General features: G+C 40.3%; 1 protein-coding gene across 1 annotated transcript in view; it reads left to right on the top strand.

Annotated features, from left to right (window-relative positions):
- The window catches only part of LOC115219249 (zinc finger protein 2), a 26,847-nt gene extending 577 nt beyond the window's left edge, over nucleotides 1-26,270 (top strand). Inside the window, exons 2-3 of the mRNA XM_029789398.2 lie at nucleotides 13,858-14,021; nucleotides 24,145-26,270. Of these exons, the coding sequence (XP_029645258.1) occupies nucleotides 24,365-26,071 (1,707 nt within the window). The 5' untranslated portion in view covers nucleotides 13,858-14,021; nucleotides 24,145-24,364 and the 3' untranslated portion in view covers nucleotides 26,072-26,270. The remainder of the gene's footprint in view (nucleotides 1-13,857; nucleotides 14,022-24,144) is intronic.
- Nucleotides 26,271-26,289: the final 19 nt, after the last annotated feature.

The raw sequence follows: 26,289 nt of genomic DNA, 5'->3' as shown, positions 1-26,289 counted from the left end.
TATATATATACACACTCAATATATATATATATATATATATACACTCATACATGTGTATAGTGTAAGACAGAAGAGATATAGATGTTGATAAAGACAAATAGAGAGGAAATAGTTAAAGAGAGAGGATAGGAGGAAAAAGTGGGGGTGGGGGGCAGAGTCTATTGTGTATGTGTGTGCGCGCGCGCGCGTACTGGGGGGGGGAAGTAATTATGAAGACAGGTGGGTTGTTGATATGTCGATTAGAGGCTCCTTCCGGGAGTTCGAATTGCAGCAATAGTAAACTACCTTGTCTGAACAAATTGCCGAGAGGGGTGGTGCGTGTCTATGTGGCTGTGTGTGTGTGAGGGTAAGAAGACAGAAACCCCCCCTATAGGCACCACCACATGGGGTGGGGGGAATAAGCTAGATGGTAGGTAGCTCGACATGCTAGAAATATCACCCAAAATCTCCAACATCTTAAATGAAGGCGGTATGCAAGATAATGTCCTTGATACTCTTATAACTGTGGAATGTCTCATAAAAAATAATGCTTAAGTATCTGTATATGTATATACACAGCTGAGATTGCTGTGGATGTAACTTTAGAGCCTAGAGTTTCGTATCAAAGTTTGATTCTTTAGCTGTCATTGAGCTTTTCTTGTAGCAACGTTTATATATGCCCTGCTTTATGTATTGAGTTCCCCTTCCGTTTGTGGGTGTGTCATATATACATACTTATATATATATATATATATATATATATATATATATATATATATATATATATATATATATATATATATATATATATATATATATAGTTTATTTGGTGCATAGTTCACTCCTGCCAACTGGTTGGTGTACTGGCCTTGAGAGTGATCAGCTGAAATACTTGGATTCATGTTCAAGGACCTCCTTGGCCTATTAACATGTTTGCCGAGGGCCTTTTTGTTTTTGGGTTTTTCTAGTCACAGTGAAGCGGGATTTGATCTTAGAGAAAGTACACAACTTATGACAACGTCTAAACCGTAGATTTCACGAAAAAGTTTATATTAACAAAGTAAAAACATCTTAAACTAAGAATCCGATGGTGCAAAGGCATCTTGTCTACCGCTCTAACATTCCGTCAATCTAGGCCCTGGGCCGATACCTTATTCATCGACCACGAAAGGATGAAAGACAAAGTTGATCTCTTTCTCTTTCTCACTCTCTCTATATATATGTATGTATGTATAAAGCTAGAGTGACAGACAGGCAGATAGAGGTGTACACACGTCATCGGATGTATTGTTTATATACGTTGTAAACATTAATATCGACTGGCTTTGTGCACATTTTGTGTATGTGACATATATATATATATATATATATATATATATATATATATATAAATTGTGTCTGTCTCTGTCGGTTGATTGATACCTCTTGCTCGCAGCATATTATATTCTGATAGAAGAAATAGTTTCTCTATGAAACTTCAACAGCCATCAGTAAAAGCTTGAAAGGAAATTACGAAGTTTATTTGACAGGAATGTGGACACAAATATGTCCAACTCATCCGTGACACAGTGATAAGACGAGCATAATAGTAAAAATTTACCATAATAATATGTTTTTTTTTTTTACCATTGGCACAAAGGCTCAAAGTTAGGAGTTCGGCGTAGCTTCTTAAATGAATCTCAGAATTTGATTGATATATTTTATCAACTTGAATGTATAAAAGGTGAAGTGACCCACTGAAGGATTTTAAGCTATTGTAAAGGGCCATAACTAAATACTGCAAACTAATAAATTTTTTTTTCTGTGGGGAGTCCACTTTACCACATGGGGACACATTTTGGGAAAGGGGTGTAGTTAGTATGTATCTCAATTATTGATTGGGGTAAGAGGAGCTTTTATGTGGTCTTTCCACCTGCTAGATATAGTAGCCAAATCCAAGGAAGGATACATTGGATAATGTAACCCTCGATGCACTGCATCTGAAAGAAAAAAAAAAGACTAGAGGCACAGCTAAAATGCTTTTGGTCATTGGATTGCTGGATCAAAATTGACTCTGGACTACACTTACCAAAGACATTGCTGCAGCATGGCCTAAGCCCAACATTGAGATTTGGGAAAGAGTGTCACTAAAAAGACCAAGATATTTTTGTCCAGCATTCCTCCTTTTTTTTTTTTATCAAGATTCCTGTTCTATGCTGTTCTATGTTGTACTGGTCCTTCCTTAGATGGCTCCTGTAGACTAAGACTGTCTATGTAAAAAATTTGCTTGCCTCTCACTTAAGTCTTCTGCATTTCTAGGAAAAGAGTTATTGTGTGTTGCTCCATGACCTTTTTTAAGGGACAATGTCACTAAGTCTGAGGGAGAGAGAGAGAAAAGAACTGATCCAGCTACTTTAGTTATCCAGAAGTAGGAAACATAGTTTACTTCAGCAGGAATTGAACTCAGAGCTCCAGTGGCCTGAGGTTTTGAATTTGAGGGTAGGTTGTAGTTGGTTATATCAATTCTTGTGCAACTAGTGTTTATTTTATCAACCCCAGGATGATGAAAGAAAGTCAGCTCCCAGCAGGATTTGAACTGAGAATGTAAAGGTTCTATCTAAATACACCAAAGTATTTTCTCCAGCCATTACCCTTAATATTGGTTTCTGATGTGCCAATTAGGGAGACTACATGGTGGTTTTGACTTGCCAATGATAACCAGCCGAATTACCCTCAGAACTTCATCCTGTCTTAGAAACCAAAGGTTACACTGGATAATGTGACCCCAGTTGCACTGTCTGGAAAAAGACTAGATCAGTGGTTCTCAACTGAGGTCACTTTGTCTCTTGGGGTTCCATATATGATTTTGCTGTTAAAATTTATGGGTAATAACTTGGTTGTACTTCTACTATACACAAAATATGTTAATTTTTTAATACAATTCCTGATATTTAACTATAAAGATATAATAGATTTTTTTTAAACATTAACATTTTTGATACCAACCCGGCTAAAACCAGCTCTGTAGTACAAATGTCTTGTTTTCATAAGTTTTGAATTAAAATCTTCCACCAAACCCTAGTCACAATTTATGTTCCTAACACTAGCTGAATGATTACTAAGTTATTTTGCTAAATTCTTTGTTATATTTAAAATTAATTGAAAGAAATATGGTAGTGAAAGGGTTAAATGGCTATGATGGTCCACCCAAATAAATTAGGAATCAAAGGGATCCATCATCATCATATGTCTGTTTACCATGCTGGCATGGGTTGGACAGTTTAACCAGAGCTGGTAAGACCAGGGGCTGCACCAGGCTACATTGTGTGTTCTGACATGGTTTCTATGGCTGGATGCCCTTCCTAATGCCAACCACTCCATAGACTGTACTGGTTGCTTTATATATGGCACCACCAGTACCAGTGCTCTTTATGATGTACCAGCATATTCTGCTGTGACAGATGGGTCTCCTTGAGTACGGCAAAGCACCAGATATCTCTGTCCTTTGACAACTCATTCATAACTAAAAAAAATGGTTGAGAACCATTGGTCTAAGTGGTCCTGACTGGAAAATGTTTGACTGAGCCAGGGTTGACCTGAGGTGAAACACCACCAACATAACGATATCTACAGTAAGCAGAAGGCCACAAGATAGGTAGTTGACTTAATTAAGCTTAGTACTTGACTAGTGTATAATTTCATTAACCTTGGAAGGATGAAAACAGTTGATTTTAGTTGGATTTGAACACAAAGCTAAACAGTCGTAATTGAATACCACAAAACATTTTGCCCAGTTCTGTAACTATTGTTATATTCTGCTCCTTATAACAATGATTATTATTTCTAACATAGAGATTCGGTACAGGGGGCTTAGTCAATTAAATTGTCACTAGTACTTAAATAGTACTTTATTTATTGATCCCAGAAGGCTGAAATCCAAAGTTCAATTTGATGGAATTTGAACTCAGAATGGAAAGGGTTGTAATTAAGTAGCACCAGACATTCTGATGATTCTGCCAATCCACCACCCAATTCTCTCATGAAGCTTTGGACTCATAAGGCCAGAGCATAACCCTCCCCTGGATGGAATGCCAGTCCATCACAGGGTTAACTTCCCAGTTATTACCGGAGCTTTATTTAAAAGCAACTCCAGAGGCAAGAAGATAACAGAAGTAAGAGAAAGAGTTATAGTGTGACTAATTAGGAAGAAAATTAGCTTATGAGATACAGTTCAGCTTTGTGCTAAGATGGGGTACCACATTCACCTTCTTAAAATGATAGACTACAAGAGAAGTTTTAGCTCATAAGACTAAGCCACAATACCTAGCATCCATTGACCTGAATGAAGCCTTCAAAAGAGTACTTTGCTTTGTTGACTGGTGGTTACTAAGAAAACTAGGTACAGATGAAAGGCTTGGTAGGACCACGCAATCCATGTACAGAACTGCTGTCACCTTGTTGACAGTAATTAGTTCAGCAAGGAATTTCCCTTGAAGGTGTGTGTCTACCAAGATTCTGTTCTGAGTATAACAATTCTTTGGGTCATGTATCCCAAAGACCTTATTCTCACGGCTGAAACTTTCAAAGATTTAGAAATAAACCCCAAATATAGAAAGGAAGTATAGAACTGAGAGGGCTCCCCTGCCCCAAGTAAATTTAGCAAAAGAAGGCACAACTCTGCTCCCATCTGGAAAGTAAAAGTGCTTGATCTGCAGAAAAGGAGTTGGTAGGAATTCCATGTGTTATACCCAACATAAACTATGGGTACACAGGATCAATGATCAGTGAAAATATCCTTGAAGTAAAATTGCAAATACTCACCAGTTGGTAGCTTTTGTTACCTAGAAAGCCTAACTAGGAGTGGAGGAGGGTGTTCTGAAAGCTTAATAGCTAGAGTAAGAAGTGAGTGAGAAAGGTCCAGGGAGCTATTACCACTGTGAGCAACAAAGAGTAGATTCTATGATGACTATGTACAAAGTACAATGTTGCACAGTAACAAAACCTGGGCCTTGAATACAGAAGATGTGCAAAGGGTAGAAAGACATGATGTGAGTACACTCCGATGAATGTTCAACATTAGTGTATAATCACAAATCACCTGAGGAAAAAAACTAGATGAGATGCAGTATGCCAGGGTTGACTGCAGTTGTATGGTTATGAAATGTGTATCGAGGCTGATAGTTGGATAAATAAGAACCAAGTGATCCATGTGGAAGGAAAATGAAGAAGACATGGGAAAAACTGATGAAAGCTGATCTCAGAAGACAACCTCATGAAGGAGATGAAAGGCTATTTTTTGTTGTTTGGTTGTTCCTTCTCGAGCCATGCCTGGCTCATTAGGGCCGGTTTTCCGGTTTCTTGGCGTATAGGTTCCCCACCTGGATGGGACGCCAGTCCGTCGTAGGTAAGCTGCAAGATGTAGGAGGAAAGAGTGAGAGAAAGTTGTGGCGGAAGAGTCAGCAGAGGTTCGCCATTACCTTCTGCCAGAGCCATATGGAGCTTAGGTGTTTCGCTCATAAACACACACATCACCCGGTCTGAGATTCCTCAACCGTGTGTCCACTACTCTAACCACTAGGCCATGTGCCTCCACACAGATGAAATGCTATGCTAGAGAAGACCCATCTGACCCGTGCAAGCATGGAAAAGTAGATGTAAAAATGATGATAATGATACAGACACTGATTATTATCATGCTGTATTGTATCATAATATTGTATACACATCATCATCATCATCGTTTAACGTCCGCTTTCCATGCTAGCATGGGTTGGACGGTTCAACTGGGGTCTGGGAAGCCCAAAGGCTGCACCAAGCCAGTCAGATCTAGCAGTGTTTCTACAGCTGGATGCCCTTCCTAACGCCAACCACTCCGTGAGTGTAGTGGGTGCTTTTTATGTGCCACCGACACTGGTGCCAGACGAGGCTGGCGAACGGCCACGATCGGATGGTGCTTTTTACGTGTCACCGGCATGGAGGCCAGGCCAGGCTGGCATCATCCACGATCAGACGGTGTTTGTTACGCGCCAAACATACATGAAATATATAATGGTGATGGGTTGAAAAAAATCATTAGAGCCTCAGCCAAAGTGCCTTGTGATATTTAGTTTATAGTGTTTCATGTTCTGAGTTCAAATCCCACTAGAATCAATGTTACCCTTCATCCTCCCAGGGCCACTTGAATAAACTACCAGACAAGCACTGGAGTTGATTTATATTCCTATAAAGCATCCAGGAGTTCATTCCCACAAAAAGAAGAATGAATGAATGGCTAATTGAATTGAAAGGGTATAAGATATCTCAATTGACAGCATTTTATGTTCCAAAAGTGTAATTTTGATTGGTAATGCTTTGAGAAGACCAAATAACAAGCATACCATCATCATGAAAGCAAGGTAACTAAAGGAATAGATTACTAAACTACAGCCTTCGAAGGTCTTGAGTTCAAATCTGTTGCCAGTGTTTTATTGTATGTGTGGGCAGTGAGCTGGCAGAAACGTTAGCACGCCGGGCGAAATGCGTAGCCGTATTTCGTCTGCTGTTACGCTCTAAGTTCAAATTCCGCCAAGGTCGACTTTGCCTTTCATCCTTCGGGGTCGATAAATTAAGTACCAGCTACGCACTGGGGTCGATATAATCGACTTAATCTGTCTGTCTGTCCTTGTTTGTCCCCTCTGTGTTTAGCCCCTTGTGGGTAATAAAGAAATAAGTATACATTTTAGTGTCCCTTTGTTCAGCTCCTTGCCACAACTAGGAACCTTAAAATCTGGGAATGGTATCCGTGATAGACTGACATTCTATCCCAGGGAAAATTTTCTGTTTTATCTGATTTATGCTATAAAACTGGAGCTTAGCACCAGCCACTGATAATAGTCCTTTAGGATGTATAAGATGTTAGGTAAGACTTTCTCATGGCCAAGAAAGATAACCCCTAGCAGATGCATATTGTACATGATGAGTTTTTTATGCCCTAGTCTGGTGGTTCTCAATTGGGGCCCATATGATTCTTGAGGGTTCATTGTGTCATTAAAATTTAATTGCAATAAATTAATTATATTTATACAATACACAAAATATTTTAACAATTTTTTTATACATTTCCTAATAATATTTAATTCTAAAGATATAACAGGATTTTTTACACATAGAATGGCTATGAGGATCCACCCAAGTAACAGCAATCAAAGGGTCCATAGGCAAAAAAATGGTCGAGAATCATTGTTCTAGTCAAATGAGGTAGGCAGCACCCATAATAATTTTTTTCAGGGTCATGGGTGCTTTTGACAGATAGAAGGAATCTAATGATTCTCAGTATGAAGACCTGGGCTGAATTCTTGCAACAGAGTGAATCCCACGAAAGCCAGACAAGGGCCAGTTAGTGGTGTTAAACTGGGTGACATATTAAGACTACCACTCATATAATGTGTTTTCTCTTCAGCATGCTTCTACAGTTTTGTTCTCACGAGATGGTTAGGATGACACTTGCTCTAAGTGTCAAGACCATAAAATAAACCACTTGAACACAAAGCCATGCCTGCACCCATTTAAGTCTGCATTGAGCTCTTACACACTTCAACTATCAAGAGGATTTTAAAGAGAACCAGAGTCCAAATCCAGTGGTAATGGTAGACCTAATATCATCATCATCATTTAACGTCCGCTTTCCATGCTAGCATGGGTTGGACGGTTTAACTGAGGTCTGGGAAGCCCGAAGGCTGCACCAGGCCAGTCAGATCTGGCGGTGTTTCTACAGCTGGATGCCCTTCCTAACGCCAACCACTCCGTGAGTGTAGTGGGTGCTTTTTATGTGCCACCGACACAGGTGCCAGACGATTCACTGGTGGAATCTGGTCTAAGCATGAGCATTTCCAGTTAGATGTGGTTTGTATTCCTAACAGTTAATGAATTAAGGTAATGTAGAGTATGCCCCAAAACACGAAGAAATACCAGCATTAAATTTGAATGAAGGACCGATGAACAAGTAGTCCAGTACTTAATTCACTAAACCACCTCTAGCCGAGATATTCTTCTTAACAAGGTACACAACTCTACCTAGCCATGCTGATAACTATGTAGTCATGGTTGAATGGGGATTATTAGAAAGAGCATTTAAGTGTAAAAAAATCTCTTGCTCAATTTATGCCAATGAACAAGTTTACAAAACTATCAAACCTTTGCTGACATGGTAAAAATAATGATTTAAGATTTTTAAAGTAGTTAAGAGGCACAGGAGTGGCTGTGTGGTAAGTAGCTTGCTTTTCAACTTCATGGTTCTGGGTTCAGTCCCACTGCATGGCACCTTGGGCGAGTGTCTTCTACTCTAGACTCGGGCTGACTAAAGCCTTCTGAGTGGATCTGGTAGACGGAAACTGGAAGAAGCCTGTCATATATATGTGTGTCTGTTTGTCCCCCCACCACCGCTTGACAACCGATGCTGGTGTGTTTACATCCCCATAACTTAGTGGTTCAGCAAAAGAGACCGATAGAATAAGTACTAGGCTTACAAAGAATAAGTCCTGGGGTCTGTTTACTTGACTAAAGGTGGTGCTCCAGCATGGCCACACACAGTCAAATGACTGAAACATAAAAAAAACATGCAACTCTGATGTGTTTGTCAGATCTGACTTACTGTCCAGATCAGTGGTTCTTGACCATTTTTGCCCAATGGACTCCTTTAATTTCTATTTTACTCTACTGGTTGATGTTTAAAAAATCCTATTTTGATGATTAAATATTATTAGGAATTGTATAAAAATAATTGTTGAAATATTTTGTGTGTTGTAGATTATAAGCCATTTATTCATCGTCGTTATCATCACCATTTAACGCCCATTGTCCATACTGGCATGAGTTGGATGGTTTGACTGGGCTGGCACACTGGAAGGCTGCACCAGGATCCAGTCTCATTTGGCATGGTTTTCTACGGTTGGATGCCCTTCCTAGTGCCAACCACTCATAGAGTGTAATGGGTGCTTTTACATGATACCAGTATCTGCCACAATTTCGATTTTGCTCAGGTTGATGGGTCTTCTTCTGAAGCACGACATGATACCCTAGGTCTTGGTCATTGCCTCTGTGAGGCCCAACACTCAAAAGGAGCTTAGCCACTTTGCCTCCATGAGGCCCATCACTCGAAAGGAACTCAGCTACTTTACCTCCATGAGGCCCAACGCTCAAATGGAACTCTAAATTTTAACCAAAAACTAATATGGATTGTGATTGGTCTAGGTATTTAAAAAACTATACTTAAAACTAGGTTATGAGTTCAAGATACACTGTAGGCATTCTAATAAGCCTTGGTTGAAAATTGAATACTAAATTACCACATCACTGTTCGCCTGATCTGTGGAAAATAGATGTATTACCTTCTTGAAGCATTATTTGCGATATGGATACATTTAAAGAGAACCAGAGTCCAAATCCAGTGGTAATGGTAGACCTAATATCACTGGTGGAATCTGTTCTAAGCATGAGCATTTCCAGTTAGATGTGGTTTGTATTCCTTACAGTTAATGAATTAAGGTAATGTAGAGTATGCCCCAAAACACGAAGAAGTTAGATGTGGTTTGTATTCCTTACAGTTAATGAATTAAGGTAATGTAGAGTATGCCCCAAAACACGAAGAAATACCAGCATTAAATTTGAATGAAGGACCGATGAACAAGTAGTCCAGTAAGAAATTTGCTTCTCAACCACACAGTTCTGAGTTCAGTCCTACTGTGAGGCACCTTGGGCAAGTGTCTTCTATTATAGCCCCAGGCCAACCAAAACCTTGTGAGTGGACTTGGTAGACAGAAGCTTGTATGGAAGCCCATCATACATCTGTATATGTGTGTATGTATGTATAGATAGATATGTGTGTGTGTTTATGCTTGTCCCCCCCACCACAACTTGATAATCAGTGTTAGCTTGTTTACATCCCCATAAATCAGCAGTTCTTTGGCCAAAGAGCCCCATAGAATCAGTACCAAGCTTTAAAAAACTGGGGTCAATTCGTTTGACTAAACCCTTGAAGGTGTTGCCCCAGCATGACTTCAATTCTGTGGCTAAAACAAGTAAAAGACGAAAGATAATTGAAGATTATAGTCCTAGCCATACTAGAATTTTTATCTCTTACATGCCTGACAGCTAAGTGCCAAAACTGTTAATCCTCTGGAGGGTCCCCGTGCATATATGAATCATATCTGTTTTAACAACAACAACTGTCCCGGCTGTGTATGTTTAATCAGTGCACGTTTGTCAGTTAGACATCCTCGCAGTCAAACCAAGGCCGACTTTTTGTCTTTCGTCCTGCTCAGTTGGTAACAAGAAGAACCAGTCAAACACCAGAGTCAATAGAATTGAACATATTCTCATGCCAACATTCCTGCCCCGGTGCTTATGTTGGGCATTGTTATCAACATCATCATCATCATCATCATTAGCAGCAGCATAGACGAAAACCATTTTTTTTTTTTTTGCAGAGACTCAAAATTAATTTTTGTTGTGGGCGGGGAGTTACTGCATGAACTCCAGTTTATTGTTGGTATTTATTTTATCAACACTGCAAAGTGAAAATTAAATTGTCTGGCAGCATTTGTGTATTTATTTACTTTATTTTTCAATGGCATCATTGGTCCAGTCACTCATTCACTGCATTTCCAACAGCAAGAGTAACAAGGGAGTGTCTGTGTAATTTGATCCAAAATAAATATCACAGGGCCTTATTCAAAAAGAATTTTTGTTTTTTGGTTTTTGTTCAATATTTACATCTTTCTTCAACATACATCAGCTAAAAATACTCACATGCACATAAAATATGTGTGTGTTTAGCTTTCTTTAATTAGCTACCTACTCTCTCTCTTTTTCTCTCTTATATATATATATATATATATATATATATATATACATATAAATCCATAAAAATGTTTTAACCCGAAGGCCGCGGCCATGCTGAGGCACCACACATATATATATATATTGTGCCGGTGGCACATAAAAAGCACCATCCGAACGTGGCCGATGCCAGCGCCGCCTTCGCTGGCTTCCGTGCCGGTGGCACGTTAAAAGCACCATCCGATCGTGGCCGATGCCAGACTCCCCTGGCACCTGTGCTGGTGGCACGTAAAAAGCACCCACTACACTCGCGGAGTGGTTGGCGTTAGGAAGGGCATCCAACTGTAGAAACACTGCCAGATCAGACTGGAGTCTGGTGCAGCCCTGGCTTCCCAGACCCCGGTCGAACTGTCCAACCCATGCTAGCATGGAAAGCGGACGTTAAACGATGATGATGATATATATATATATGTATATACCTATGTATGTGTGTGTGTGTGTATATGAAAAATGACGTAGTCAGTATTTTAAAAAAACGCATATACCCACATGGATGTATAAACACGCACACATGCAGACATACACCATACACACACTCACATACTCATCTCGGACAAATCCCAACGTTGGAACATAAGTTCAAAAGAAATGGAAGTAGAGAGACGTATTGCTGAAGAGATTGCAACAATGCGATGGAATAATTATTTGACAAAAAAAGAAAAGACAACACTAACGATACTGAACATTTGAACGATTAACTGTTTGACCAAAGTGTTTAACATATGAGTTTGGAAAACTAGTGTAAAACGGTTAATCGATAAATTGGTTAACGGAGTAACTAACCCATTAACTAACAATAACAATAAAGGACCAAACCAGTGCATGTGTTTATTATTACCGGCATAATGCCCCTCCCAAGGTTCAATAGTATGTATGTATGTACATATATATATATATATATATATATATATATATATATATTTGTTCCTTCTCAAGCCACGCCTGGCTCATTAGGGCCGGTTTCCTGGTTTCCTTGGCATATAGGTTCTCCACCTGGAGGGGACGCCGGTCTGTCGCAGGTGAGCTGCAAGATGCAGGAGTAAAGAGTGAGAGAAAGTTGTGGTGGAAGAGTCAGCAGAAGTTTGCCATTACCTTCTGCTGGAGCTGCGTGGAGCTTAGGTGTTTTGCTCATCAACACACACATCGCCCGGTCTGAGATTCGAACCTGCGAGTCCACTGCTGTAACCACTAGGCCATGTGCCTCCCCCCACCCATATATATATATAAAATAGATAGCCAGAAAGCATATGACCCAGTGGCTGGAGTGTTACACTCATAATGAGAAGATCATGGTTTCAATTCCCAGAGCAGGTATTGTGTTGTGTTCTGGAACAAAACATTTCATTTCATGTTCTGAGATAATTTCAACGTCTAACATGTGGCGCACTTGTTGTACAGGCAATGTTGATTCGATGGAGGGAGAAAGCTTAGGTGAACACAACCATACCCAAGTCACCTGTGTGGTTGTTCGGCAAGAAATAGCACAACCCTCATTCGTTACCTAACGATGGGGGAGTCCTTAATTCACACACATGATGGGCGCTTGTACAGTTTCTATCTAGCAAATTCCTCTCCATTCCCTGGTGTTTTCAATCTGAGGTTATAGTAGAAGATCCTAACCCAAAGTGCCATGCAGTGGAACCAAACACAGAACTACTTTGTTATGAGGTAACCCCTTGACCACACAGCCCTTCCTGTGCCCCAAATGAACACAATTGTCTTTTATCTTTTACTTGTTTCAGTCATTGGACTGTGGCCATGCTGGGGCACCACCTTGAAGAATTTTAGTGAAACAAATCCCATTCAGTACAAGACTGGTATTCATTTTATCAGTCTCTTTTGCTGAATCATTAAGTTATGGGGGACATAAACAAACCAACACCGTTGTCAAGCAGTGGCTGTAGGCGTGTAGGGACAAACACAGATAGACATAATTATTTTCTCGGACCATTTTTATCGTACTGCTAGGTCATGGGAGGCATAAAGGAGCCGACACTGGTTATTAATTAAAATGACAAAGGAAAAGAAATTGTGTCATGAATCCCATCAGGTCACAGCTGTTTCTGCTATAAGATGCAATGTACTCATAGTCAAATGCTTGTGTATCACCCTATAGCCTCATCAGAGCTTCAAACATGAAGGCATTCAACTACGAATGTATTGCATCTTATAACAGAAATAGCTGTGACCTAATGGGATTCATGACACAATTTCTTATTCCTTTGTTATTTTAATTTCTTATTGCTCTACATTATTTACATTTGACGGATATTTGTCCTCATCTTGTTTGTTGTTAACACGTTTCAGCTGATATACCCTCCAGCCTTCATCAGGTGTCTTGGGGAAATTTCAAACCTGGGTTCTCATTCCTAAGGTATTTTTCAATGTTATTATTTATTATTTATTATTATTATTATTATCATTATTATTATTATTCAGGTGACTGCCTGGAATCAAACTCAGAATCTTGGGGTTAGTAGCCCATGCTCTGAACCACTATGCCATATGCCTGTGAGCATATGGCATAGTGGTTCATTCCAACGCAACTCTTGCTTGAAAGAGACTGAGTGAGAGATAGTGGGAGGCAGTGGAGGCCCGTGTTGCCAGATACTGCCATAGCTTTCGTACGCGCAGCTGCTCAATGTCCAAAAATCAATTTTTAATTAATTCATTTATTTCCTTGTGTTTTGTCATCGTTAGTGCAGATGGTCGCAAGTCAGAGTGAAAGTGTATATATGCACAAACATACATACACATATATTTATACACACACACACAATGGACTTCTTTCAGTTGCCATCTACCGAACCTTCTCACCAAGCTTTGGTTGACCTGGAGCTGTAGTAGAAAACATTTGCACAAGGTGCCATGCAGTGGCACTGAACCCAAAACCTCACGCATGGGAAGCAAGCTTCTCAACTACACTGTTGCACCTCTGCCTATTTATATTGATTTTTAAAAGTAAACCAATGTTTTGTTTTTTCACTCTTTATTTAAAAATAGTTTGTTTCCAATTGTTTTCAGAAACAGTTTCAGACAAAGAGTTTACATGTTTACACAATGAAATCATTCTAGAGATATACCTGACATTGAACCCATTCAACACCGATTCATACAGTTTATACAGAAAAGCCTGCACCACCACCTGGCCAACATGTCCTCAGTATCTGTATCTGTTAAAGCATGCGGTGAGTTTTATATTTGACCACCAAGTTATCTTACATCAGTAAATGAGTATATTTCAGCAATTTCATCATGGCTAAGTATTATTAAAGTGATTATTTACAATTTAGGGTCAAGGCTTTGTTATAAATGATGTGTGGCTGAGACTGTGTCATACCGGATATGCAAAAGAAGATAACAGTGTAACCTGAGGCTATGTGCTTGATGCGTGTGACTGAGGTTGTGTCTGTCCTAAATGTGTGTGTAATGGGATAACAGTGTGACTTGAGGCTATCTGTTAGATGTGTGTGACTGAGGCTGTGTCTGTCCTAAATATGTGTGTAATGGGATAACAGTGTGACTTGAGGCTATCTGTTAGATGTGTGTGACTGAGGTTGTGTCTGTCCTAAATGTGTGTGTAATGGGATAACAGTGTGACTTGAGGCTATCTGTTAGATGTGTGTGACTGAGGTTGTGTCTGTCCTAAATGTGTGTGTAATGGGATAACAGTGTGACTTGAGGCTATCTGTTAGATGTGTGTGACTGAGGTTGTGTCTGTCCTAAATGTGTGTGTAATGGGATAACAGTGTGACTTGAGGCTATCTGTTAGATGTGTGTGACTGAGGTTGTGTCTGTCCTAAATGTGTGTGTAATGGGATAACAGTGTGACTTGAGGCTATCTGTTAGATGTGTGTGACTGAGGTTGTGTCTGTCCTAAATATGTGTGTAATGGGATAACAGTGTGACTTGAGGCTATCTGTTAGATGTGTGTGACTGAGGCTGTGTCTGTCCTAAATATGTGTGTAATGGGATAACAGTGTGACTTGAGGCTATCTGTTAGATGTGTGTGACTGAGGCTGTGTCTGTCCTAAATGTGTTGTAATTGGATGGTAGTGTGACTTGAGGGTACGTTTTAGATCTGTGTGATTAGACAATAGTGTAACTGAGTTTATATTATAGCTGTGCATAATTGTATAACAGTGTGACATGTGCAGTGGCCAGATAAGTGAGTGGACGTCAGGTTGCAAATATGTGGCACTTTATAATAATAGTGTGACTAGGGTTAGGCTGTAGATTTGTCTAATTACTGTTATAGACATTGCACTGAAGGAACAGAAGAGTGTGATATGGGGCTATATTTTAGGTGTGGAAGGAAAATAGTGTGACATGTTGTTTGTTCCTTCTCGAGCCACACCTGGCTCATAAGGGTCGGTTTCCCGGTTTCTTTGGCGTATAGGTTCCCCACCCAGATGGGACACCAGTCCGTCACAGGTGAGCTGCAAGATGCAGGAGGAAAGAGTGAGAGAAAGTTGTGGCGAAAGAGTCAGACATTTGCACATTACTGCATGTGCTTTATATGCACTGTCTGACAAGTTGTGGTGCACCTGAGCACTGTATACAATAATTTCATTATTTTAGAAGTTCGCCATTACCTTCTGCCGGAGCCGCATGGAAATTAGGCGTTTCGCTCATAAACACGCATCACCCAGTCTGAGATTCGAACCCGCGATCCCTCGACCACGAGTCCGCTGCTCTAACCACTAGGCCATGTGCCTCCACAGTGTGACATGAGGTAGCACTATAAAGCTGACAAGTACTGTGTTCAGCTTGTAGTGCTGTGACTATTGATAGTTTAGTGAGAGACAAGGACTCTCTGAAATTGATTTCCCTTGGGTACAAGACTCAGGGCGCCACTGATGACCCAATAAAAGTATGGATCTACAGGTGAGGTGGCTGGGTGCATAAGGTATGGGCCAACCTGTTCATATGTTAAGAGTTTAAATATGCTGTAGGTGTTTCATTTTGTTTCTGAATAGGACACTGCATTTTACATTACCTAATATCACTTTACTGCAATGTCGAGCCATATGATCCCTGTGGGTCCACATGAGCAAAATAGTTAATTGGGTTCATAGTAGTATTTTTAGGGTCCATGAAAAAATTTTGCTTTGGATGTATTTATCACAAGAAACTGCTAGGCTTTTTTCCTCTAATGTTTTACATAGTTCAACCTACATAAGTAAATATGTGGAAAACAAAATAGGAATTTTGAAAGAAATATCTATAAAACTAGTTTTTAAACATTGAATGGCTTTGGGAGTTCACCAGAATAGAACAGTAATCAAAGGAGTCCATAGATAAAAAAAAAACTGAGAACTACTTCTTTACTGTGTGAAGGTGATAGATACCAGATCATCTGGGAAGTTTACCTGTGATAGACTGGTGCCCTATCCAGGTGGATATTTCTCTCTCATTCTCTCTTGTGTTTCTTGAGAGAACATTATTACCTCAGTTCATCAATTGTCAGGAATAGATACCATATCGTCTGTGAAATGTTACCTGTGATAGACTAGCATCTTATCCAGGAGAGTATTTTTGTCTCATCCTCTCTGTTATGTTTCTAGACAGAACGCTATATCCTATATTAGCTCAGTTCACTTAGCTGAAAAGAATCGGTACCAGATCTTCATAGGAATGTTACCTTCTGTATAGACTAGCAATTTAACCAGGAAGAAATTTATCTCTCATCCACTTCAAACTGTAAAATCAAAACTAAATAATGGTCCTTAAAAACTGATATATCTTACATTACAAAATACTGCTACATTATACTATACATCTTCTTCATGTCCTCTACATTTCTATGGTACAGTGCCTATTCTATAGTATTTTCTATACACCTCTCTATTACAGTAAACAGAGTTGAATCTGAAGGGCCTTTACATGGTCGCTCGACCTGCTAGAAATAGCAGCCAAATCGCCCAAATCTCCTTCATATTGCACTCTGCTATCTTTTAAAATTGGGAAAGATGTATTAGGTAAATTTTTTTGTCCTAGATACACTAAATCTGTAAATAAGATAGAGGATGGTCATGAATGGAATGCCTTTGATCATAAGTCTGCTCAGTCAGAGCTGACATGGACTAAACAACATATGTGTAAAAACTGGGTGTATGAGGCATCAGATGTAGCCTGCAAGAGAGAAGGCTACACTGGTACGGCCATGTGATACGTATGAATGAAGGCAGCTGCATCAAAAGGTGCCAATCTCAAATTGTAGACGGAACATGTGGAAGGGGTAGACCCAGGAAGACACAGGACAAAGGGGTGAGAAAGGATCAATGGATGTTGGGACTCATAGAGAGGATGACAGGGGACTGAGGCTTCTGACAGTTTCCTGTGCTTGAAAAGACACGCCAGGCTAAGTAAAAGCGTGGTTGTCCCTGCACACAGGCTGTCCCCTGCATTCCTCTCCAGCTGGCCATTCGTAACCTTGCGGACTTGCGGGTACTGGTGCCACATGAAAATCACCCGTACTGGTGCCACGTAAATGCACCTGTGCCAGCACTGTACAGAAGCACCCAGTATGCTCTGTGAAGTGGTTGGCATTAGGAAGGGCATCTAGCCATAGAGACCATGTCAAAACAGAGATGGAGCCTGGACAGCTCTCTGGCTTGCTAGCTCCTCTCAAACTGACCGACCCATGCCAGCATGGAAAACAGAGATTAAGTGATGATGATGATGATGTGATTATGTGTATATATTCTTTTATTCTTTTGCTTGTTTCAGTCATTTGACTGCGGCCATGCTGGAGCACCGCCTTTAGTCGAATCAAATCGACCCCAGGACTTATTCTTTGTAAGCCTAGTACTTATTCTATTGGTCTCCTTTGCCAAACCGCTAAGTTACGGGGACCTAAACACACCAGCATCAAGCGATGTTGGGGGGACAAACACAGATGCACAACATATACACACACACATACATATATATATATGGATATATATTTTATATACATATATATATATATGGATATATATATAGATATATACACATATATACGACGGGCTTCTTTCAGTTTCCATCTACCAAATCCACTCACAAGGCTTTGGTCGGCCCAAGGCTACAGTAGAAGACACTTGCCCAAGGTGCCACTCAGTGGGACTGAACCTGGAACCATCTGGCTGGTAAGCAAGCTACTTACCACACAGCCACTCCTGCGCCTATATATATATTATTTATGTGTGTGCATGTGTATATATATATTTATGAGTACATATGTGTGTGTGTGTGTAATGTTCTATACCCAGTATACAACTATACATCCTCTGTCACTGTGATTCTCATGTTGATTAATGCACATTTTGTCGTTAATTTACTTTAATGATATTATCTTCCTGATTAATACCATTGATAATCTAATTTTATGTCAATTTGCTTTTAATCACAATGCGTAATGAATGCCTCGTTAGGTTTATGGTTATCAGATGAGGTGCACGGACTGTGAAATTATCCATGCTCCAGGGAATTTCACCTCCACCAGGAAGTTACCAACACACAAACACATAGACAAATACACACAAACACATTCACGCATACAGAGACTCACTCACACATACTCATGAACAGTGACTCATATGATATGTTCACAGATATACATATACGCACAAATACATACATACATACACCAACACATACACACACTTTTATGAACTCCTATACACACATCATCGTTTAGCGTCCGCTTTCCATGCTAGCATGGGTTGGATGGTTCAACTGGGGTCTGGGGAGCCAGAAAGCTGCACCAGGCCCAGTTTGATCTGGCAATGTTTCTACGGCTGGATGCTCTTCCTAACGCCAACCACTCCATGAGTGTAGTGGGTGCTTTTTATGTGCCACCGGCACGGAGACCAGACGAAGCTGGCAACGGCCACGATCGGATGGTGCTTTTTATGTGCCACCGGCCCCGGGGGCCAGGCGAGGCTGGCAACGGCCATGCATACGTATAGATATTCATCTTATCACAGACCCATAAACATTTATGATTGAGCACTTGACCGGAAATCAAAGGGATGTGAGTTCAATTCTCATGACTGGTTGCTGACAGATTTTTCTGCTCGGTAATGGATATTATCCCATATATATTGTCATATCGGTATTTTATGCATTGAAAAATATATCTTTCTTCTTGTACTACAATACATTTCAGCGCTTCAATAACAAACCCAAGTTTGTTTACATATGACGTAATTTATATATTGTTCCTTACAATCATGTGTGGAGATATATATATCATCATCATCATCGTTTAACATCTGCTTTCCATGCTAGCATGGGTTGGATGATTTGACTGAGGACTGGCGAACCAGATGGCTGCACCAGGCTCCATTCTTGATCTGGCAGAGTTTCTACAGCTGGATGCCCTTCATAACGCCAACCACTCCGAGAGTGTAGTGGGTGCTTTTATGTGCCACCGGCATGGGGGCCAGTCACGCAGTACTGGCAACAGCCATGCTCAAATGGTTTTTTTTACGTGCCACCTGCACAGGAGCTAAGCAAGTGGATTATTGATTGATATGACAACAACAACACTACTCACAGACAAACATATACACAGAAATCGGTGTGTGTGTGTGTGACCTTGTGGTTTCAATTCCTGGACCAATGTTGCATTGTGTTCTTGAGCAAAACACTTCATTGCTTGTTATACCAGGCTACTCAGCTGTAAAAATTGGCATTCCCACCTTAGCCATCTGGGTGGCATCATTTGAAAGTTACAAGAAAGTGAGCAAGCGCATTGTGACCAGCCGTGTATAACATCTGATGATCTGGTCAATACACTTACAGTTGGTCATTACTACTCTCCTGTATCAGTCACAAGCTTTGGTGCTCTACAGCAGGCAGGTGAAGCGGCTGGAACACTTCCCTCAGGGAGGCCTTTGCTCCAGCAGGCAAGCTCAGCCCAGGGGTAAAAGAGACAGAAGAGCCTCCCAGAAACGTTTCAAAGACCAGCTGAAAACAACAGCTCATCCGTGCAGGAGTAGAAACCCACATGTTAGGAGGGTGTTGCAAGATGGCATCCAGACTGCTGCAAACAATTTTTGAGAAAGCCAGAGAAACACCGAAGAAGGAAAGAGTCATCATCAGGAACCCCCATCTGACCAAAGCCTATGTATTTGACCCAAGTGTGCTCGAGACCGTCATTCAAGGATCAGTTTACATAGCTACTTAGGGGCCTTCCACTCTCCTTTATCATCTCTGGACACAAAGAGCTGCTGTCATCATCATCATCATTTAATATCCGCATGAAAAGCAGATGTTAAATGATGATGATGATATATATATATATATATATATATATATATATATATATATATATATATATATATATATATATATATATATATATATATATATATATATACGTATATATATATATATATATACGTATATATATATATATATATATATATATATATATATATATATATATATATATATATATATATATATATATATATATATATATATATATATATATATATATATATATATATATATATATATATATATATAAAGTTAATCCAAACAAGAAAGCACAAAAGAACACAACAACGCGAGGACGTGGAACAAGTATAGTATTATTGGACACTCAGGAAAGAAGGAAAGAAGGAGGGTTTAACGTTTTGAGCGGAGCTCTTCGTCGGAAACATAGAAGGAAAGATAAAAAAAATTATATATATATAAAGTTAATCCAAATATGAAAACACAAAAAGAAACCACAACAACGCGAGGACGTGGAACAAGTATAGTATTATTGGACGCTAAGAAAAGAAGGAGGCTTTAATGTTCCAAGCGGAGCTCTTCGTCAGAAACATAGGAAAAGGGAAGACGGAGGAAAAAAAATCGCCAACGGTACACACGCGGTATAAATATATATATATATTTATACTTTGTGTGTATGAATACCATTATTGTATGTATGCATATATAAAAGTTTTGTATTCATTTTGCAAGATTCTCAGCGTGAGATCGTGCTTGCTATAATTGCCCTTCAGGCGCATCTTTTTCTAAATAAACATGTGCTAGTCTCTTCTGTATTTTTTTTATCAGATAATTAGATAATTACTTAGTTAACTAACTAACTAATTATTTAATTAACTGATAATGACACTGAGGTTATATACAACCAATGCATGTGTTATGTTAGCAACATAATCCTCCCCAAACGTAGCCATTAATATGTGTGTGTAAATGTGAATGTATCCTTATTCTGAAATTTGCAATCTTATTTGCCCTGTTGTGTATTGAGTTTGTTCTTGTGTATATATATACATATATATATAGGCGCAGGAGTGGCTGTGTGGTAAGTAGCTTGCTTACCAACCACATGGTTCCGGGTTCAGTCCCACTGCGTGGCACCTTGGCCAAGTGTCTTCTACTATAGCCTCAGGCCAACCAAAGCCTTGTGAGTGGATTTGGTAGATGGAAACTGAAAGAAGCCCGTCGTATATATGTATTATGTGTGTGTCTGTGTTTGTCCCCCCCAACATCGCTTGACAACCGATGTGGTGTGTTTACGTCCCCGTAACTTAGCGGTTCAGTAAAAGAGACCGATAGATTAAGTACTAGGCTTACAAAGAATAAGTCCTGGGGTCGATTTGTTCGACTAAAGACGGTGCTCCAGCATGGCCACAGTCACATGACTGAAACAAGTAAAAGAGTAATATATATATAGGAGGTGCAATGGCCCAGTGGATAGGGCAGAGGACTCGCGATTTCAATTCCCAGATCAGGCATTGTGTTTATTGAGCAAAAAACACCTAAGGCTCCACAAGGCTCTGGCAGGGGTTGGTGACAAACCCTGCTGTACTCTTTCACCACAACTTTCTCTCACTCTTCCTTCCTCTTTCTGCTGTACCTGTATTTCAAAGGGCCAGCCTTGTCACACTCTTTGTCACACTGAATCTCCCCAAGAACTACGTTAAGGGTACACATGTCTATGGAGTACTCGGCCACTTGCACGTTAATTTCATGAGCAGGCTGTTCCGTTGATCGGATCAACTGGAACCCTCGTCATTGTAACCGACAGAGTGCCACAATACATATATACATATATACATGATATTTAAAAGGCTTTCATTTTGTGTTCAAACCCTGCTAGATTTATATTTACCAGCTGATAAAATGGGTTTATTATCTACCTTTATTTATTGCCTTTCCTGTTAATTGTTGTCCATGTGCGTCACCATTATACATATTTATATACAGTTCTTGAGTAGACAGTCTAGGTATTTTCTACACACACATACACATATGAAGGGCTTCCTACAGTTTCCATTTACAAATAATTTTCATATGGCATTGGTGAGTCCACTGCTATAAGACACCTGCTGACTGTACCATACTCTGGGAACAAGACTAAACCACATTGTTCCAAAGTTTTTGACCACACACACACACCTTACTCTCTTTACTCTTTTACTTGTTTCAGTCATTTGACTGCGGCCATGCTGGAGCACCGCCTCTAGTCGAGCAAATCGACCCCGGGACTTATTCTTTTGCCGAACCGCTAAGTGACGGGGACGTAAACACACCAGCATCGGTTGTCAAGCAATGCTAGGGAGACAAACACAGACACACAAATACACACACACATACATATATATATATACATATATACGACAGGCTTCTTTCAGTTTCCGTCTACCAAATCCACTCACAAGGCATTGGTCGGCCCGGGGCTATAACAGAAGACACTTGCCCAAGATGTCACGCAGTGGGACTGAACCCGGGACCATATGGTAGGTTAGCAAGCTACTTACCACACAGCCACTCCTGCGCCTATGTATACATACATACATACATACTTACATATGTATATTTTATATATATATATATATACATGTGTACCCTTCCTAATGCCAACCACTCTGAGAGTGTAGTGGGTACTTTTACGTACCACCAGCACGAGGGCCAGTCAGGCGGTACTGGCAACAGCCACACTCAAATGATGTTTTTTTTAAGTGCCACCTGCACAGGAGCCAATCCAGCGGCGTTGGCAACGACCTCACTCGAATGCTTTTTTTTTTTGGCTTTTTTTTAAAAATCATTCTAAAATTTAATAGTTACCTCATTAAAAATCTCAAAGCTATCAGACAATACATAATTAATTCAAAACAATGATAATAAATAAATAATAGGCGCAGGAGTGGATGTGTGGTAAGTAGCTTGCTAACCGACCACATGGTTCCGGGTTCAGTCCCACTGCGTGGCATCTTGGGCAAATGTCTTCTGCTATGGCCCCGGGCCTACCAATGCCTTGTGAGTGGATTTGGTAGACAGAAACTGAAAGAAGCCTGTCGTATATGTATATATATATATGTATGTGTGTGTGTGTTTGTGTTTGTCCCCCTAGCATTGCTTGACAACCGATGCTGGTGTATTTACGTCCCCGTCACTTAGCGGTTCGGCAAAAGAGACCGATAGAATAAGTACTGGGCTTACAAAGAATAAGTCCCGGGGTCGATTTGCTCGACTAAAGGTGGTGCTCCAGCATGGCCGCAGTCAAATGACTGACACAAGTAAAAGAGTAAAAGAGAGTAAAGAGTAATACATTAGACTGAACAATCTGAATGCTAAAAGGTTAACATGATCTAAATTCTAACTTTCCATCAAATTTTCTTGTTAATTTATGTTGCAAACACTGTCTTGATAATAACAGGTCATTTTACTAATCCTTTATAAGTTTCAGACACCAGTTTAAAAATGACAAAGTCATCTTAGTAAGTTCTTCACTGGTAGTGCCCCAGCATGACCATAGCCTTAGGAGTGAAATGTGTCAAAGAATAAAAAGAATAATTTCAAAATTAATTGAAACACAGGTTATTTCAACAGAGATAATGTCACAAAAGGGTTGAAAATAAACACAGTTAGATGAAGATCTCGTTGGAAATAGCAGATAGTTTTGCCAGGAATTTGGTGCAAGCAAATTTAAAAGCTCAGTTTTCAGTAGTTTGTCAGTCTTTTTAAAAAAAAAAAAATTATCAATTAATCTTTCCAATCAGAACTAAGCATTCTGATTGGCTGTTTTCATATCTCAGCCATGCTAACCTAATTTGTTTGTTCACCTCCATATCATATGTCTCATCAACATAACTTATTCTGATTGGCTACTTCCATGTCTTAGATATGACCAAGCATTCTGATTGGCTGCTACGACGAACTATTCTTTCTCAATTATCAGGCTTCTTTGTTTTATTGATTTATATATATTTTGCTTTTTGTTTCATTTTTGATCCTGTTTTCGTACTCCTTTCTTCTTTCCTGTTTAATATATATATATTTTCTCTTCTTCTTGATATTTAGGATATTGGCCAATTGTACCTGTGAGGTAATGAAGGACACTACGCAACAAGTATGGTTGGGCACTCAGATGACATTTGGATTTTCAAAAACAGAGAACAACAGCCAACAGATAATTCCACCACCACCACTACCAACAACAACAACTACAACAACAGGCAATAAGTATAGTAGTCATATATATAATCTATAAAGTAGACAGCTTGGTGTTTATTTCCTCATTATGACATCCGGGCAGAACATGGATAAAATCGGTGAGAAGAAGGTATTACATGGGAGCCTTGGTGGTAAGTCAGGTGTCTTGCAACATACTAATGCTCCATCACACTCACACGGTATGCTGACACATATGTGTGATAAGTCGTTTCCCACAACAACATATCTGAATCAGTTTGCGGCTGGATACTACCTCCAGCCTCACGGGTTGCTCCACGCCAACCAGAAGGTCTTCCCTGCTGACATCTACACCAAACAGTTCACCCCGGGGAACTGTTATCTGCAGCCGTTTGACGCCGCAGCGATGCACGCCATCGAGAAGTCTTCGAATCAATGTGCCAGTGCAGTTTGCCAGAAGCAAATATCGCCGCCGACGACATCAACTCCAAATATAGTCACAGCAGCAGCTAGAGTACAGCCACCGCCGCCTCCGCCACCACCACCACCACCGCCCCCATCATCATCGTCATCATCTGCAGTTGTAGGAGCAGCAGCTATAAAAACCACAATAAAACAACCGATTGTGCCATCTTCATCTTTGTCATCGTCATCAACACCAACAGTTACAACAGCAATTTCCTCCCAGTCCCCGTCACCTTCGATACTGTCACAAACCATGGTGAACCAACCCACAAAACTGCTTCCGAGTTTCCGGACTGTTCAGTCGTTTGCGAAACTGTACAGCTGTGACATTTGCCTGAAGCAGTTCACACGTCGGAACACTTTGCAGCTGCACCAGAGAATCCATACAGGTGAGAAGCTGTTCACCTGCACCTACTGTGCCAAACAGTTTGTCCACAGAGACAAATTCCAGATCCACGAGCGAATCCACACAGGCGAGAAACCGTTCAGCTGTGGCTATTGCTCGAAGTGTTTCTCTCGCAAAGACAAGCTAAAGATCCACGAGAGCTCCCACACAGGGGAGAGGCCCTACCACTGCAGTTATTGCCCGAAACAGTTCGTTCAAAGAGATAAGCTGAAAATACACGAACGAATTCACACAGGGGAGAAACCTTACAGCTGTGAATTCTGCCCCAAACAGTTTGCTCGTGGTGACAAGCTGCAGTTGCACAGGCGAATTCACACAGGTGAGAAGCTGCTGCAATGCAGCTACTGCCCCAAACCTTTTGTACAGAAGGACAAGTTAATTATACACGAGCGGACCCACACTGGGGAGAAGCCTTTCCACTGCGAGGTCTGCACCAAGCAGTTTGCACGCAGCGACCGGCTGCAGATTCACCGGAGGACCCATACTGGGGAGAAGCCTTTCCACTGCGACCTCTGTCCAAAGCAGTTCATCCAGAGATGCTATCTGAACATTCACCGAAGGATTCATACGGGCGAGAAACCCTTTCAGTGTGACACATGCCAGAAGCAGTTTGCCAGGAAGGACAAACTGCAAATCCACATACGCAGCCATACTGGCGAGAAACCCTACGGCTGCAATCTATGCAGTGAGATGTTCATGCGCAAGCCCCAACTAATATCACACAAAAAGCATGCACATCCTGCAGAGATGCAAATTACTCCAGAAGAACCCAGAATGTTCTTCTGCGACACCTGCACCAAGCCATACTCGACAATCAATGAACTGCAAATGCACCGGAAAATACATTTGCCAATTCGTAATAATTTTCTAAAACCAACATCATGCAAAAACATAAAGGAATATACACCAATGAGTACTTTACTGTGGCAATCCATCCACCCTTAATTCACATGTCAGTCCTTAAACTCTTTTAATGCATGTGTGTGAGGATATGTGGAGATACCTTAATGTTTGTTGAATGTGTGTGTGTGTGTGTGTGTGGGCATCTGTATGTTAGTGTGTATGCAATAGAGTTTATATATTCAATATATATCCGTGTGTGTGTATGTATGTTATATACATATATTTACATATGTATGTGCCTGAGTGTCTGTAAATATACA

The sequence above is a fragment of the Octopus sinensis genome, linkage group LG14 (genome assembly GCF_006345805.1).
Source record: "Octopus sinensis linkage group LG14, ASM634580v1, whole genome shotgun sequence".
NCBI lineage: Eukaryota > Metazoa > Mollusca > Cephalopoda > Octopoda > Octopodidae > Octopus > Octopus sinensis.
The sequence above is the reverse complement of the archived record's forward strand: the minus strand, read 5'-3'. Positions and strand labels throughout refer to the sequence as shown.